The sequence below is a fragment of the Hippoglossus stenolepis genome, chromosome 2, assembly GCF_022539355.2.
Source record: "Hippoglossus stenolepis isolate QCI-W04-F060 chromosome 2, HSTE1.2, whole genome shotgun sequence".
In the NCBI taxonomy this organism is placed as follows: domain Eukaryota; kingdom Metazoa; phylum Chordata; class Actinopteri; order Pleuronectiformes; family Pleuronectidae; genus Hippoglossus; species Hippoglossus stenolepis.
In genome coordinates this window covers 11,724,959-11,739,934 of record NC_061484.1, presented here as the reverse complement: position 1 = coordinate 11,739,934, position 14,976 = coordinate 11,724,959, and the positions used below count along the sequence as shown (strand labels likewise).

Below are 14,976 nucleotides of genomic sequence, written 5' to 3'. Positions count from 1 at the left end.
GATTTCAAAAACATTAGTGATATTTATCTTCTTTGTTTTGTTTGCTGTTAGTATCTGGAGCGATTGCTCAGCAAAGCATAAGGGAGTGAGTTAATGAACTCTAGCAACCTTTTCTCTTCCAAAGCCTGATCAGTGTCGTCATGTATAATTATCTGGATGGAGGAATGATCAAAGAGTCTTTAACCATTTTTTATTTACATTTTTAAAAAAACAATACGTATCTGTTCTCCCTGTGATTCAGTCTGAGGTCTCAGATGTATCTTTTCAGAGGGAGCAGGAGTGAACTCTTGTAACCTCAAGACAAACTACTTCAGATGACAAAATATTCAGCCTGATTTGGACGTGGGGATGATGTGTCATTTCATAATAATTCATTTATGACTGGCCCCTGAGCTGCTCTGGTCTAAATAGTTGTGTGCTGGAGTGGAAATTTGAACCATAGTAACCTCGAACTTGAAAGCTCTGCAACGAGGTTACTTTAGGACAATCCTCTTCTGCTGCCTGCCTGCCTGCCTGTCTGCCTGTCTGCGTGTTTGTGTGTGTGTGTGTGTGTGTGTGTGTGTGTGTGTGTGTGTGTGTGTGTGTGTGTGTGTGTGTGTGTGTGTGTGTGTGTGTGCGTGTGCGTGTTTTACTCACCTAGTCACCCAAGTTAACAAGTTTATCTGCTCTCTAGGGAGATGACACTTATTCTCAGTCACACAAAAGTGTTTTCAGCAGGGGCAAATGAATATTCAGTCAGCACGTCGGCCGACTCACACGTAGGTTTTTCAGCTGGTAGAGTCGTAACTTGGGTGTCTGTTTGCCCCCGGGTATGTGTGAGCGTTTTGCACTGAGCAAAAGAAGGAGGTTATGGTTTCTACCTTGTCAATGGTGTGTTGACAAGGTTCTGTAGCTCCCGGCAATGAAGAGACGAGGGTACAAATTACAAGCAGATATGTGAGACACGCCGGTGCATAACCCGCAAACCAACAGACACACAAGAAAGTTGCCCACACAAAGACCCAGATATGCACCTAGTCGAACACAGCACACTCACAGATGGATGCAGATATTTGTGTGTGAACAAACAAGGAAGCATGTGACAGTTTAATGTGGCTGAGGGCTCAGCTGCAGCCACTGCATACAGAACGATCTCAGAATGTGCGTGTGTGTGTGGTGTATGTGTGAGGGATCCGAGACGCAGCAGTTCTCTTAATCTGCTTTCAGACACGCACTGTCTCACTTTCTCTAGTAGGAAAACAGTGTTGAATAGCTTGTTGACGGGCAGAATACAAATTATGGAGAAGTCAACCAAGGAAATGGTTTCATGTTGAGTTAGGATCTTCTGTGTGTTTGTGCCTCATCCCATGTGAGTCTGTTCTCAGTAACAATCCAGTGGAGGAGCCTGCAGAGGTGCCTATTAAGAGAATGACCGATAATAACCTTTCTTTGTTCTCGCATCTTCCACTCCTGCCTTCTGCTCTCATTTCCACCTCCTGCTCCACTGCAACAAAACACATTTTTTCATTCTTTCTTTCTGTCTTTCTGTCTTTCTGTCTTTCTGTCTTTCTGTCTTTCTTTCTTTCTTTCCTTCTTTCTGTCTTTCTTTCCTTCCTTCTTTCTGTCTTTCTTTCTTTCTTTCAGCCCATGCACTACCCTCTGGCTCATTCTTAGGAAACAAAAGCACTCAACTTCTTCTCCCTTCCTTCATTTTAATTGCACAAAAACACAAACCCCCGCCTTCCATTCCTCCTCCGTCACGAGTCGGTGTCAGAGTTGCATGTGTGGTTTGGTTGACCAGTTTGTAGACAGAAACTGTGGGAACTTGCGCTGACTTGTCTTTTGACCTGTAGTAACCTCCACTTTAATCAGAATCAGTAACGCTGCGTATGACTGTTGAGAGGATATCAAGAGAGACAAGTGTGACAGAACTCTTTTCTCATTCATTAATGACAATTGAATACAGCAGAATTTTATGTTTAAGTTTTTAAAAACACTACGCAGTTCTTCCACCCACTTTTAGGTCTTCGCTTGGGTTGAATCTACAGTTAAAAGTTATATCTGTTTGCATTTTTAAGTGCCTAAACACTGCAGAAGGCTACCGCTTCTATGACTGTGTAACTAATCTCATTTTATGTAATCAAGAACAACAGCATTTCACTAAAAGCATATTGGCTTTTGCTTTTTCAACAAAACAGTAGCAACTTCAGTGGTACAAGTTTGTTGCACAACGTAGCTGTAAATCCCAGTAAAAAACATGTACTAACATACTTTAGGAATGATTGTACATTATTTTTAAATTAGTAACAGTGTAATATCATCTTATCTGGCAGAAATGCAAATCCATATTTGCACACTCATACATGCAGAGAGGGAGAAGGACAGGATCGGGAACAGCGGTCAGATTTATCTTACTCAGTCGGACAGCTGAGTGCAAAGGGTCTTTATCCCACAGTGCAACACTTGACTATACTTCCACATCTGGAACACCACTCATTGTGCACATGATAACCTTCAATGGCTTCACACCTACAGCGACACACACACTCATGGGTACACATAAGCTGCCTGTGTTGTGACAGATGATAGTCTTTCAAATATAGATGCTGACATATTCATTTTATTTCTCACACTGTGAGTTACTGTATAAGAGGCATGTCAGAGTCCCTGAAGAAAGAAACAGGTCTGAACACAGATGAGGGGGCAGGAGAGACAGAAAACGCCTGTTTCGTATAAGAATCATTCAGAACAAGGAGTACTTTCACCCAAGGGTGTCTGATTTCTGAGGGTAGATTATTGGGTACTTAAAAAAGTGCAACGTGTACAATACAACATACTATATATAGTATTTTTATAGCTATTATTATGTTTCTTTTATCCTTTTCCCTTGCCATTCATTTCAAATGATTTTTTATTGTATTTTATTTGTTGCCTTTGATTTAAGATGCTATTACTTGTTGTCATTGATTAATGTTTGTCATATTTGCGAAGCACTTTGTGACAGCTGCGTTAAAATTTCCTATACAAATAAAGTTTATAATAACAAAAATGTAGCATATAGCATATGAACACTAAAAGAAGTAGATAGCCAGCAGTAATAGATACACAGTGAAAATAGCCCTGGTCATGGATTAAAGGAATATCAGTTCAAACTGATTCCTGTATTGTTTAAAAATCTTGAAATGTGGGTTGTGGGGGTGTGGTGATACAACTGACAAAAAAGGTGGGAAACCAATAACAAACAGTACATTCAGCAGACTCAACACAGATAGGCCTTGTTCTGCTGCTGTGAGCTAATCTCATTTAGAACTTCACAGCCATGGATCTCAGACATTATTCCCAGACTAAAATATTTTTTATGGTGCAGGCCGGAGGCGGTGTTTTTTGTGGTCGTGTCCTTCTCTCCGTCTGTTCCAAATGTGTAAACCCGATATCTTAGTAACACCTCGAGGGTCCTCTGCACAAACTTGGACTCTAGGATGTGCTGATTCGATCTTCGGGGGTCAAAAAGTACAACTTTTGATATCCATGCAAAGCAGGGGAGGTTTATTTGTATGGTGCATTTCATCAGCAAGGCAATTCAATGAGCTTTATATAAGATAATGCAGAATAGATATTGTATTTTCAGCATAAAGCAAGACATAAAAAACCTCCACACACATGTTTCAGAATTAGTATCACTGATCTGACAATGAGACCAACACTCACATCTATGTTTGTGTATTTCTGTGTGTGTCTGTCCCTCAGCTCGCCAGCATGAACAGTTGGAAGGACATGCGAAAGGAGATCCTGTATCTGACTGCAAATGCCACAGGCTCTCCAAACCAGATGTATCAGGCTGTGTCACGTATCGTCTGCGGACACCCCGAGGGAGGTGGCCTCAAAATTAAGTCTCTCAACTGGTACGAGGACAACAACTACAAGGCCCTGTTTGGAAACCATGGCAACGACAGCGACAGCGAGCCCCACACTTCTTACGACAACTCTTCCAGTAAGTGTCCACTGCTATCTAGTCTGAAGTACCTTCAATTTCAGCCTTGATTGTTATTTTTCACAGGGTCCTTCACTCAAATTGTCTTGTATGTATTCTTTCAGCACCTTATTGTAACAGCATGATGCGGAGTCTGGAGTCCAGCCCCATTTCCAGGATGATCTGGAGAGCCCTGAAGCCACTGCTCATGGGGAAGATCCTGTACACCCCAGATACACCAGCAACACAGAGGATCATCCATGAGGTACATGAGGCTCTTATAATCTCTGAGACCCTTTCAGAATTATCAGTTAAGACACATCAAATGATTGAAGATGTATGTTTTTTTGTTGTGTGTGTGCTACAGGTTAATAAGACCTTCCAGGAGCTCGGCGTGCTGAGGGATCTTGGAGGGATGTGGGAGGAGATGAGACCCAAAGTTTGGAGCTTCATGGAGAATAGCGAAGAAATGGACTTAGTCAGGGTGAGTGGGAGGCGCTGACATTGTTCACGTATAACTCATCAGAGAATAATCTGTGCACATGACTTCGGTGAAATTATGTCTCTGATGTAACTTGCCAGGGAGGAAGGGCCTTTCAAGTTCTGAGGCGTCTGTGGAGGCCACCGCCCAGAATATTTTAACAAGACATTAACATTAAGCAGATATCCGACTGCCCCTGATAGTCACAAACATGTTTTTTCTTTTGGCTCAGGCTGACGAAAGCACTTAAACTATACAGAAAGAGGGCAGAAGCAAAGATGATAAACTAATACACAGACAGATAATCCAGCTAAAAAGGACAAAGACAAGCATAAAACTTGATTAATTAAACACTGGATAGATGGATTGTCAGTGTGGCATTAAATCATATCAATATTAATTCAATAGGATTATTTGTTTTGCCTTGAGGTTTTTGAATGTAAAGATTTAGTTTCTTCTGCAGGATCAGAAACTGACTGTCAAGTTCAAACATCTCCATCTGATGTGATGCAGTTTTTGACATGTCTCTCAGTAGCTGTTTTCCTACATTTTCTTCACTTTTCCTATGCAAATTGCATAAGCACCACTTCCACCCAGTGGTGAAATGTGATACTGACACTCAGACGTTTAGAAAGCAATTTAATGCACAAAGCTTGTCCCCGAAACAAGCAAATATGCTTCTATTACTGTCTCTATCACTGGCACTAATCTTGTTCAGTAAATGTGAGACTTTCAAATCACACATGTCTGCATCTGCACCTGACGTCATTGGTGAACAGAATTCTAAATTTATTTTTGCTACTGTGACATTGCGACACCCTGGAGACATAAAGCCTTGTTTCCGTTTTATTTTCTTCAGATGACAGGTTTTAATAACATCAGGGTGTAAATAATATTCTATATCGTACAATATTTTATGAGATGAAGTAGGTTTCTCTGTCGAGGAAAGAGGACATTGGTGACATTAACAGAGCCAATTATTTTGAGAAAACCCTTGAGTAGGAAAAGAGGTCACAAGACACAAGGTCACAAGCCAAACAAAAATGCAACAAGTGCAGCAGCAGCAAAGGTCAGAAAAGCATACAAGCCCAAAGTCATAATGTGTTGCCCCAGTTTTTTTATTTTCCCTAACCCTCTCTCAACACACATTTTACAGCACAGTGTCAGTAATAAACACAATCTAAGCTTTCTGTAAAGGTATTTTGTTTATCTGTGTTTACTTTCAGATCTAAATATAAGATAAAATAACCAATATAAATGTTTCACCCTTTGACAGACCCTGCTGCAGAATAACGCCAGCGCTGCATTCTTCAACACCCAGCTCAGTGATACTGAGTGGCGCGTGTCAGATGTGATCAATTTCCTGTCCAAGTCCTCCGAGGACCGGAGACCTGCAGGATCCGCCTTCACCTGGAGAGAGGTCTTCAACGAGACCGACCAGGCCATACAGACCATCTCACGCTTCATGGAGGTTAGTGTCATAGTGAGCGATTAAGGATGTAACAAAGACAACACACACAAAGTAAATAAGAAAGACAGCAGTGAAGTGTGTGCAGTGATGGGAAATTGTTTCCCCAGAGAAAATATTCAGTGTATAAAATGCCAAGACAGTTCTGACGTCTTAGGAAAAAAAATGTAGAGCGAGTTATGATGTTTTCGCATGACTTGTGGCAGACGTGTGTAATTATATCACAATGTAGCCGTCCTCATTTTCATGGACGGGGGCAATAAATGTGCATTTAATATGGGTCTCAAGTTGTTTCTGTCAACTAGCTTTTATCCAATACCTTCCATAGAGCAGAAATAGGTTAAATACCAATTGTCCATTTAGGTCAGAGCATTACACAATCTCCCAGCATCTTTCGTCGTTTCTTAATGCACTGCATTGAGATCTCGGCACAGCTATTAAAAGCCTTGAAATCCAATGTTCTTTTCCTTTCCCCTTCCCTCGTCAAGTTAAATCATTGCTATGCCCAGTGTGCCACCTCTCCCTGTCTCTGCATGTGGGGTCAGTGTGCCAAAGTTGAGTCTTAGACGTAAACAACCTGCCCCTAGACTCCTGCCAAATGTTAATCAATGTTCATGCCCCAGTGAATGGGCAATTATTACTTTTGGATTTATCTGTGTCAGGGGGATTTCTTCATTGAGATTGTTGAAATACACATCATGGTTTGCTGCTAACTGTGATATAACAGCCTGATGATGTGCCTCTGATAATGTTAATTATGGGATTACCTCTATAATAAATGGTTTTATCCATCACATAGACTCATGATGCAGCGAACTGATAATAGACTGATGATCTTTCTAAATTTAACCAATGATTATAATCTTGTTTCCGTGACCTTAGACTCCCACCAGTCTCCCCTTTCTACTGTGGATAATGTGGTGTACCAGTCATTTACAGATAGAGAATTTTTAACCCTGACTTGAGGTCAATTATGTATCTTTGTCAGTCATAAAAATGTATAAACACGAACAACAACCCACTGACTAAGATCATGTGTGTAAACCGGCTTTTCTCGCACAAAAAAATATGTCAAGGCCTCTCTGGACCATAAACCACTCTCAGGCCTGCAGCATTAGGGGTCATTACGTTGTATTTTCATTGTGCTCTCTGAACTCGTTGGCTTCTCTGACTCTCGGTATGCAGGGATGATGTATATGTCAGATAAATATGTGAGAGGGTAATATAGAAGGAGGTTTCAGGATGTCAACTTAACAGCTCTGGTATGGTTAGTGTCTGCACAAGGCACATAATTGTGAGTAATAGGGTTTAAAGTTCACAGTCGTCCAAGAAAAATATTTGCGAGGAAACTAATTTGTTTTGGAGCTGTCAGTCAAAATTAGCAGCTGCATGCTGATGGCTCTGGAAACCAGGGCTGTTTCAAGTCGAGTATGTCATATCGCTTTTTGTCTTACATCCGCTTTTAGTAAAGTATGGCCTAAACCTGCTCTTCTCCTACTCAGTGTGTGAACCTGGACAAGCTGGAGCCTGTAGCTAATGAGGAGCGACTGGTCAACAAGTCCATGGGTCTCCTGAACAACCAGAAATTCTGGGCCGGAATCGTGTTTCCTGATATCGCCCGTACCAACAGCACCGACCTGCCTCCCAATGTCAACTACAAGATCCGCATGGACATCGATAATGTGGAGAGGACGAACAAAATTAAAGACGGGTAAGAGGCCGTGTCCAACTGTTATTAAATCTTTGTAGGTTTTGAGTTAGATTTATTAATTTCCATCTTGTATTGTAGGTATTGGGACCCTGGTCCCAGAGCAGACCCCTTCGAGGATCTGCGGTACATCTGGGGTGGATTTTCCTACCTGCAGGACGTCATCGAGCACGGAATCATCAGAGCCATCACTGGCTCAAAGGAGAGGACAGGCGTCTACATTCAGCAGATGCCTTACCCCTGTTTTGTCGATGACATGTAAGTGAACTGTGTGAGAAGATAAACGTTACATTTTTCACTTTAGAGGCTCTTGAAAGGTTGTTTGATTGTAATTTCTTGTGCCCATAGTTTCCTTCGGGTGATGAGTCGGTCGATGCCTCTCTTCATGACCTTGGCGTGGATGTACTCCGTGGCCATCATCATCAAGGGCGTTGTGTACGAGAAGGAGGCACGGCTCAAGGAGACCATGAGGATCATGGGACTGAATAATGGCACTCTGTGGCTCAGCTGGTTCATCAGCAGTTTAATCCCGCTGCTGATCAGCGCCTCCCTGTTGGTCTTGTTATTAAAGGTTAGTGTTGGACTTAGACATCTGCATGCAGGGGTGTCTTTACACACGAATGTCAGCAAATAATAGAATATAGTCGCTGCTTTTTCTGACAAACAAGTGATATCACACTGCTGCAACCAGAGAACAGTTTAACGTTGTTTTCTCTCTTTTTCTCTTCTCAGATGGGCAACCTGCTGCCGTACAGTGATCCAGGTGTCGTGTTCCTGTTCCTGGGGTCGTTCGGCGTGGTAACCATCATGCAGTGTTTCCTCATCAGCACCCTGTTCTCTCGTGCCAACCTGGCAGCGGCCTGCGGGGGCATCATCTACTTCACTCTCTACCTGCCCTATGTGCTGTGTGTTGCCTGGCAAGACTACGTCGGCTTTGGAGCCAAACTTCTTGTGGTGTGTGGAAGAAATCATTTTATTTATATAGCACTCAATACAACACTCTCAAAACAAAGTTACAAATTGCTTCACACATAAAACCCACAAGTAAAAACACTTAAAAAATAAACATATAAACAAAGAAAAAACAGTCATAAAATAATAAACTAGTGTATTACAATAATACACTATTTTCTTTACACAAGTTTATTAGAATGAAGTCGAAGTCGAACCCATTACATCTATATACATTCTGTGTCCTGAATTACTTGTTTCTCCAGACTGAACTGTGGTTGCTCTCGTCTTCTCGCAGAGTTTGCTGTCTCCTGTTGCTTTTGGGTTCGGCTGTGAATACTTCGCCCTGTTCGAGGAGCAAGGCGTCGGTATCCAGTGGTCCAATCTGCTGGCCAGCCCTCTGGAGGACGACAGCTACAATCTAACCACCTCCATCTGCCTCATGCTGTTTGATGCCTTTCTGTACGGAGTAATGACCTGGTACATCGAAGCTGTGTTTCCTGGTGAGCCATGGACGGATTTTACTATCTAAATCAATGATATACAGTTAAATAGTGATAGTATTATGAGTTATTGTAGATTGTTTCAGTGAACGCTGTTTAAAACACTAACAAATAATTCTGTCTGTTCCAGGTCAGTATGGTATCCCCAGGGCTTGGTACTTCCCTTTCACTAGGACGTACTGGTGCGGGGAGAAAGAGAACAGAAGCCTCGCCACCCCTCTGTCAAAGAAGGGCAACGCTGAAGGTACAAATGATTATCAGTATTATCTTTCTGACTTAGCAGAATTTTGAGATATAAAACAATTAGTGAAACAACAAGTTATGTCATTGCTAAAATGCCGTTCTTGTCCTTTTTTTACCCACAGCTGTGTGTATTGAGGAGGAGCCCAGCCACATCGAACCGGGTGTTTACATTGAAAATTTGGTGAAGGTCTACAGCCATGGGAACAAGCTGGCCGTAGACGAGCTGTCACTGAGGTTCTACGAAGGACAGATCACCTCCTTCCTCGGACACAACGGAGCTGGCAAGACCACAACTATGTAAGTGAACACACATTTTATCATACAGTATAAGTGCAATGCTCCCAAGAGAATTGTTACGGGAATTTGAAATCTACTCAGTTGAGAAGATTTCCTCATGTGCCCTTGCCTTGTTTCTGATAGGTCAATCCTGACGGGGTTGTTCCCGCCCACTTCCGGTACGGCCTACATCCTTGGCAAGGACATCCGCACTGAGCTCAGCACCATCCGACAGAATCTGGGCGTCTGTCCGCAGCACAACGTACTTTTCAGCATGTATGTATTCCATATCAAGAAATTCGTAGCACGCATGGTCCCTCCGGTGTTTTGGTAGATGTGTGATTTGTTGACTTGCTGTGACCCAGGCTGACGGTTGAGGAACACATCTGGTTCTACGGCCGTCTGAAGGGGCTGCCGGAGGAGAAGGTGAAGGCTGAGATGGAGCAGATTGTGAACGATGTCGGGCTGCCGCACAAACGAAAGTCCCGCACCAGCACCTTGTCCGGTCAGTGTGAATATTGCAAATGTTGAAATGAAATGAAATGATTTGACTTTAGATATACAAAGCAAGAAAGATGTCACGCTAACATTTTCTTCCTGTTGCCTTTGCAGGTGGGATGCAGAGGAAGCTGTCAGTGGCCCTGGCTTTTGTTGGAGGCTCGAAGGTTGTGATTCTGGATGAACCGACTGCTGGGGTCGATCCTTATGCACGTAGGGGCATCTGGGACTTGCTGCTTAAATACAGACAGGGTAAATGAAACTATTCTCACTCTTTTCCATCCTTGATGTAGTTAATTTTGTAGTTTTATAAGTCATTAAGCCAAATTCTCCTCAGAAGCAGCAAATTCCATCAAATGAAGCTCAATGTGTTTTTCCCGATGTTAGGCCGCACCATCATCCTGTCCACTCATCACATGGATGAGGCCGACATCCTGGGCGACCGCATCGCCATCATCTCCCATGGCAAGCTGTGCTGCGTGGGCTCCTCCCTTTTCCTGAAGACTCAGCTGGGGACAGGCTACTACCTGACCCTGGTCAAGAGAGACTACGACCTGACACTTCAGTCCTGCAGGAATTCTGCCAGCACCGTCTGCTACAAGAAAACAGAGAAGGTAAGCATCAATTTATTGTAAAAAAAAAAATTCAGATGTATATTTTCGCCTGATGTACTCACCTGTGAAACCTCTTTGTCCTTTGTTCAGGAGGACAACGTATCAGAGAGCAGTTCTGATGCTGGTTTGGGCAGCGAACCGGAGAGTGAAACCACCACCATCGGTAAGAACTGACACTAAATTCGCTGCCTCAAAGTCAGATAGTTTTTCTCATGCAAGATTAACTTTGCAACAAATACAGTTTTTTATTCCCTCTCACAAAACTCTCGATCTTTCCTACAGATGTATCCCTCATCTCCAACTTGATATTCAAGCACGTCTCCGAGGCTCGCCTGGTGGAGGATCTCGGCCATGAACTCACATATGTCTTGCCCTACCAGTCCGCTAAAGACGGAGCCTTTGTGGAGCTCTTCCATGAGCTTGACGACCGACTGACCGACCTGGGAATATCCAGCTATGGAATATCTGACACCACCCTGGAAGAGGTGACTTGCCTCTTTGTCTTTTCTTCCACAGATGGTTGTAAACAAAATGAATCGGTTGTATTACATTTCATTTAGTGGTTTTAAGCATCTGTTTTGAGTTTATCCATTGTTTAACTCATGCTTTCCAACTCAGATTTTCCTGAAAGTGGCTGAGGACAGTGGAGTGGACGCTGTGGAGCTTTCGGGTGAGATTAATGACATTTTCCACTTACGATAGTTAGATTTACACTATTTATGCACCTAACACCTGTATTTCTTTACATTTGTGTTAAAGACATATATTAGCAGAATGAAATTAATGTGTTTACTCTCCTGTGGCTGCAGATGGAGTCGTACCAACAAGGACTCGTCGCCATCACGCCTTCGGAGACCACCAGAGCTGCCTGAAGCCCTTCACCGAGGACGACTTTGAATTCAACGACTCTGAAGGTGACCAAGGGAGAACTGCACTACCCAGTATGCAGTGCAATGATAGCAACACTTTTGTTGCTGTCTTTTTAAATGCTTTGTGCCACTGAAATTGCAATTGCAGTTATATTATTAGCAATGTTACAGAATGAGGCCAGAGTTTGCTCACGTGTGCTGCGGTGTCTGTTTCCAGAGTCCCGTGAGACCGACTGGCTCAGTGGAACAGATGGTAAAGGTTCATACCAGGTGAAAGGCTGGAGTCTGAAGAGACAGCAGTTTGTTGCACTGCTCTGGAAACGATTCCTCTATGCCCGACGCTCCAGAAAAGGATTCTTTGCTCAGGTATGCTGATGCTTTTTTCTTACTAACTTACTTTTTAGTCAGGTACACAGTAAACCACATGATGACTCTGTCTGTTCAATTTATTGTTGTAATATGTAACTAATGTAATAAATTGTGTTATTTTTCAGATTGTTCTGCCTGCGGTGTTTGTGTGTATCGCTCTGGTGTTCAGCCTGATCGTTCCTCCCTTTGGAAAGTACCCCAGTCTGGCTCTGGATCCCAGCATGTACGGAGAACAGTTTACCTTCATCAGGTGAGATTTTACATTTTATCACGTTTTTCTCCTCCCATTCATCCATTTAAATATCATATCATCAAAATAAAATGGCCAACCAGTTTTCTGCCAAACCACCATTTTCCCCTCAATCAAATCTTTCATGATTGCACTTTTTAAAATGATATTAGATTGATTAGCATCATCTGTGTGTGCTATTCTAATGTTTCTGTGTGTGTTTGTAGTAATGACATGCCTGAGAATTCTCACACCAACAAACTACTGCAAGCTCTGATGGAAAAACCAGGATTTGGAACACGCTGCATGGAAGGGGAACCCATAACGTGAGTTTATCTCTTTTTATCTTACTGTAAAATAGAAACAATTGAAATATATAGATACTAGTGTAGATCTATATATAATATATAATATTAGTACTGAATGAACATAAAATGGTGATTTGATGAGTATTATTAACTTATCTCTCTCTGTGCTCCAGGAACAACTCGTGCACTGCATTAGAGGATGAGTGGTCGATCCCACAAGTCGCTCAAGGTTTGATGGACATGTTTGACAACGGCAACTGGACCATGGAGAATCCGTCTCCCCTGTGCGAGTGCAGCTGCGAAGGCCGCAAGAGAATGCTGCCCGAGTGTCCGGCTGGTGCTGGCGGACTTCCACCACCACATGTTAGTGACACCAAACATTAAGAAAGTCAAAAATATAATGGTTATTAAATAATCGAAATAGAGAAGCAATAAAGCACACACTGAACAACAAACAAATGTTAATCTATGTTTTGACCTGTTTGTGTTTCCAGATGAAGATCAGTGACGAAGACACGCTTCAGAATTTGACTGGCAGAAACATCTCAGACTATCTGGTTAAAACCTACGCTCAGATTATCGGAAAGAGGTAACACTCATCTCTCATATGTGTGTGTGACAAACCTACATGTGTGTTAATTCTCACAGAAGGAATTGTTGATATTGAATATCTTCTTCTTTTTTCCAGCCTGAAGAACAAGATTTGGGTCAACGAGTTCAGGTACATTATCAGAGATGATTTATCCTGATATATCAATAATATTGAACTTGAGTAGCCGCTGTCTGTGTCCCTCACTGATGTTAAAACGATCCTGCTCTCCACAGATATGGAGGATTCTCACTGGGTGCCCACGGTTCTCAGCTTCTGTCCGACAGCGACGATATCGACGAAGCAATCGCTCATCTGAGGAGACGCTTCCACCTGGAGAGGGTAAGAGACTTCATGATTTTATCACTTTACATACACACTGAACTGGTCCACAGCAGCATGTTACTGAATACAAACTGGCTCATAACATTTTAATTTTACAACTGTTAGTCATGATGAGACACTATTATTTCAACATGTTTATGTTTTTATACATTTTTGATGTTATAGACTCGTGTTATTGTAGGTTTGAACTAAAGAGCCCTCTCTCCCTCTCTCCCTCTCTCTCCTCCCTTCTCCTCTCTCTCTGCCTCACCCACCCCTCAGGGAGCGGCAGCTGATCGTTTCTTTCACAGTCTCTCCAGTTTTGTCCAAGGACTAGACAGCAAGAATAATGTCAAGGTTAGCACAGACATGCACAATTACACACGCACTCAAACAGATTATACAACAGCAGGTGGCCCTGTATGCTACTGACGAGCTTCCCAGCCCAAATTCTTCAACAAGGCTCTGTTAGACACAACTAGTCGTATTCTGTAATTTGATTGCATAATAATTGATTTCCACATTGTTGCAGATTAAACACTAGCACAGCTGCAGCACCACAGTCCCACACAACACTTCCACATACAGTTTCTTCTTTTTTTCTCAGAAGTTGTCCTTAAGCCTCACTTAAGAGTGATGCAGTCCAGAGCAAATCACGTTATGGCAATAGAACCTTGTGAGATACTCCTTTAAGGACAAAATCCTCCACTTTTCACTTATGGCACTCAGCTGATCACAAAGCTAGTAATGTACTTCCAGACGTCTTTTTAGGTTACTGAGACTGAAAGGTCACTTCGCTTCTCTTTTCTCCAGATCTGGTTTAACAACAAGGGCTGGCACAGCATCGGCTCCTTCCTCAACGTGATGAACAACGGCATCCTGCGAGCAAGTCTGCCAGCCGGCAAAGACCCCACCAAGTATGGCATCACCGCCCACAATCACCCACTCAACCTCACCAAGGAGCAGCTCTCACAGGTCGCATTGTGAGTATCAGGATTTTGAGCTGCATTTTAATTTGTACCTATTATATTCTGGAGAAATATCATCTTATTCTCATTTCCTTTTTTCTCTCTCTTCTCTCTTTCTCTCTCTCAGGATGACAACGTCAGTGGACGTGTTGGTGTCCATCTGCGTGATCTTTGCCATGTCCTTCGTCCCGGCCAGTTTTGTGGTTTTCCTCATTCAGGAGAGAGTGAACAAGGCAAAACACTTGCAGTTCATCAGTGGAGTGCAGCCTCTGCTCTACTGGCTGGCCAACTTTGTCTGGGATATGGTAAGACAATGAATTCAGTTGTTTCCACTGGTTCCCCTCCACACTATCAGACAAATTAAAAGAGAAAAGTCTTTATAAATTGGAACATGCTGCTCTTTTCTAAGCCCTGAAGCCTGTTTTTCTTCCTCTCTTGCAGTGCAACTACATCGTCCCAGCCACACTGGTTATCATTATCTTTATGTGTTTCCAACAAGACGCCTACGTCTCCTCCACTAATCTGCCAGTGCTGGCTCTGCTGCTGCTGCTCTACGGGTGAGTTTGACTCAAATTCACTTTCTTCATTTCATAATTTTCCCAGTTTCTTTATGCTTCTCATCTAACAAT

At 42.7% G+C, this 14,976-nt stretch overlaps 1 protein-coding gene across 1 annotated transcript in view; it reads left to right on the top strand.

Moving 5' to 3' along the window:
* The window catches only part of LOC118115595 (phospholipid-transporting ATPase ABCA1), a 38,024-nt gene that overhangs the window by 17,128 nt on the left and 5,920 nt on the right, over positions 1-14,976 (top strand). The window contains exons 9-38 of the mRNA XM_035166861.2: positions 3,727-3,970; positions 4,075-4,214; positions 4,317-4,433; positions 5,707-5,901; positions 7,401-7,609; positions 7,688-7,864; positions 7,955-8,177; positions 8,339-8,560; positions 8,856-9,060; positions 9,191-9,304; positions 9,426-9,600; positions 9,724-9,855; positions 9,945-10,084; positions 10,192-10,329; positions 10,465-10,691; positions 10,782-10,854; positions 10,974-11,176; positions 11,310-11,361; positions 11,501-11,605; positions 11,778-11,926; positions 12,055-12,179; positions 12,386-12,484; positions 12,640-12,829; positions 12,961-13,055; positions 13,155-13,187; positions 13,292-13,397; positions 13,662-13,736; positions 14,193-14,362; positions 14,475-14,652; positions 14,789-14,904. Coding sequence (XP_035022752.1) covers positions 3,727-3,970; positions 4,075-4,214; positions 4,317-4,433; positions 5,707-5,901; positions 7,401-7,609; positions 7,688-7,864; positions 7,955-8,177; positions 8,339-8,560; positions 8,856-9,060; positions 9,191-9,304; positions 9,426-9,600; positions 9,724-9,855; positions 9,945-10,084; positions 10,192-10,329; positions 10,465-10,691; positions 10,782-10,854; positions 10,974-11,176; positions 11,310-11,361; positions 11,501-11,605; positions 11,778-11,926; positions 12,055-12,179; positions 12,386-12,484; positions 12,640-12,829; positions 12,961-13,055; positions 13,155-13,187; positions 13,292-13,397; positions 13,662-13,736; positions 14,193-14,362; positions 14,475-14,652; positions 14,789-14,904 — 4,427 coding nt within the window. The remainder of the gene's footprint in view (positions 1-3,726; positions 3,971-4,074; positions 4,215-4,316; positions 4,434-5,706; positions 5,902-7,400; positions 7,610-7,687; positions 7,865-7,954; positions 8,178-8,338; positions 8,561-8,855; positions 9,061-9,190; positions 9,305-9,425; positions 9,601-9,723; positions 9,856-9,944; positions 10,085-10,191; positions 10,330-10,464; positions 10,692-10,781; positions 10,855-10,973; positions 11,177-11,309; positions 11,362-11,500; positions 11,606-11,777; positions 11,927-12,054; positions 12,180-12,385; positions 12,485-12,639; positions 12,830-12,960; positions 13,056-13,154; positions 13,188-13,291; positions 13,398-13,661; positions 13,737-14,192; positions 14,363-14,474; positions 14,653-14,788; positions 14,905-14,976) is intronic.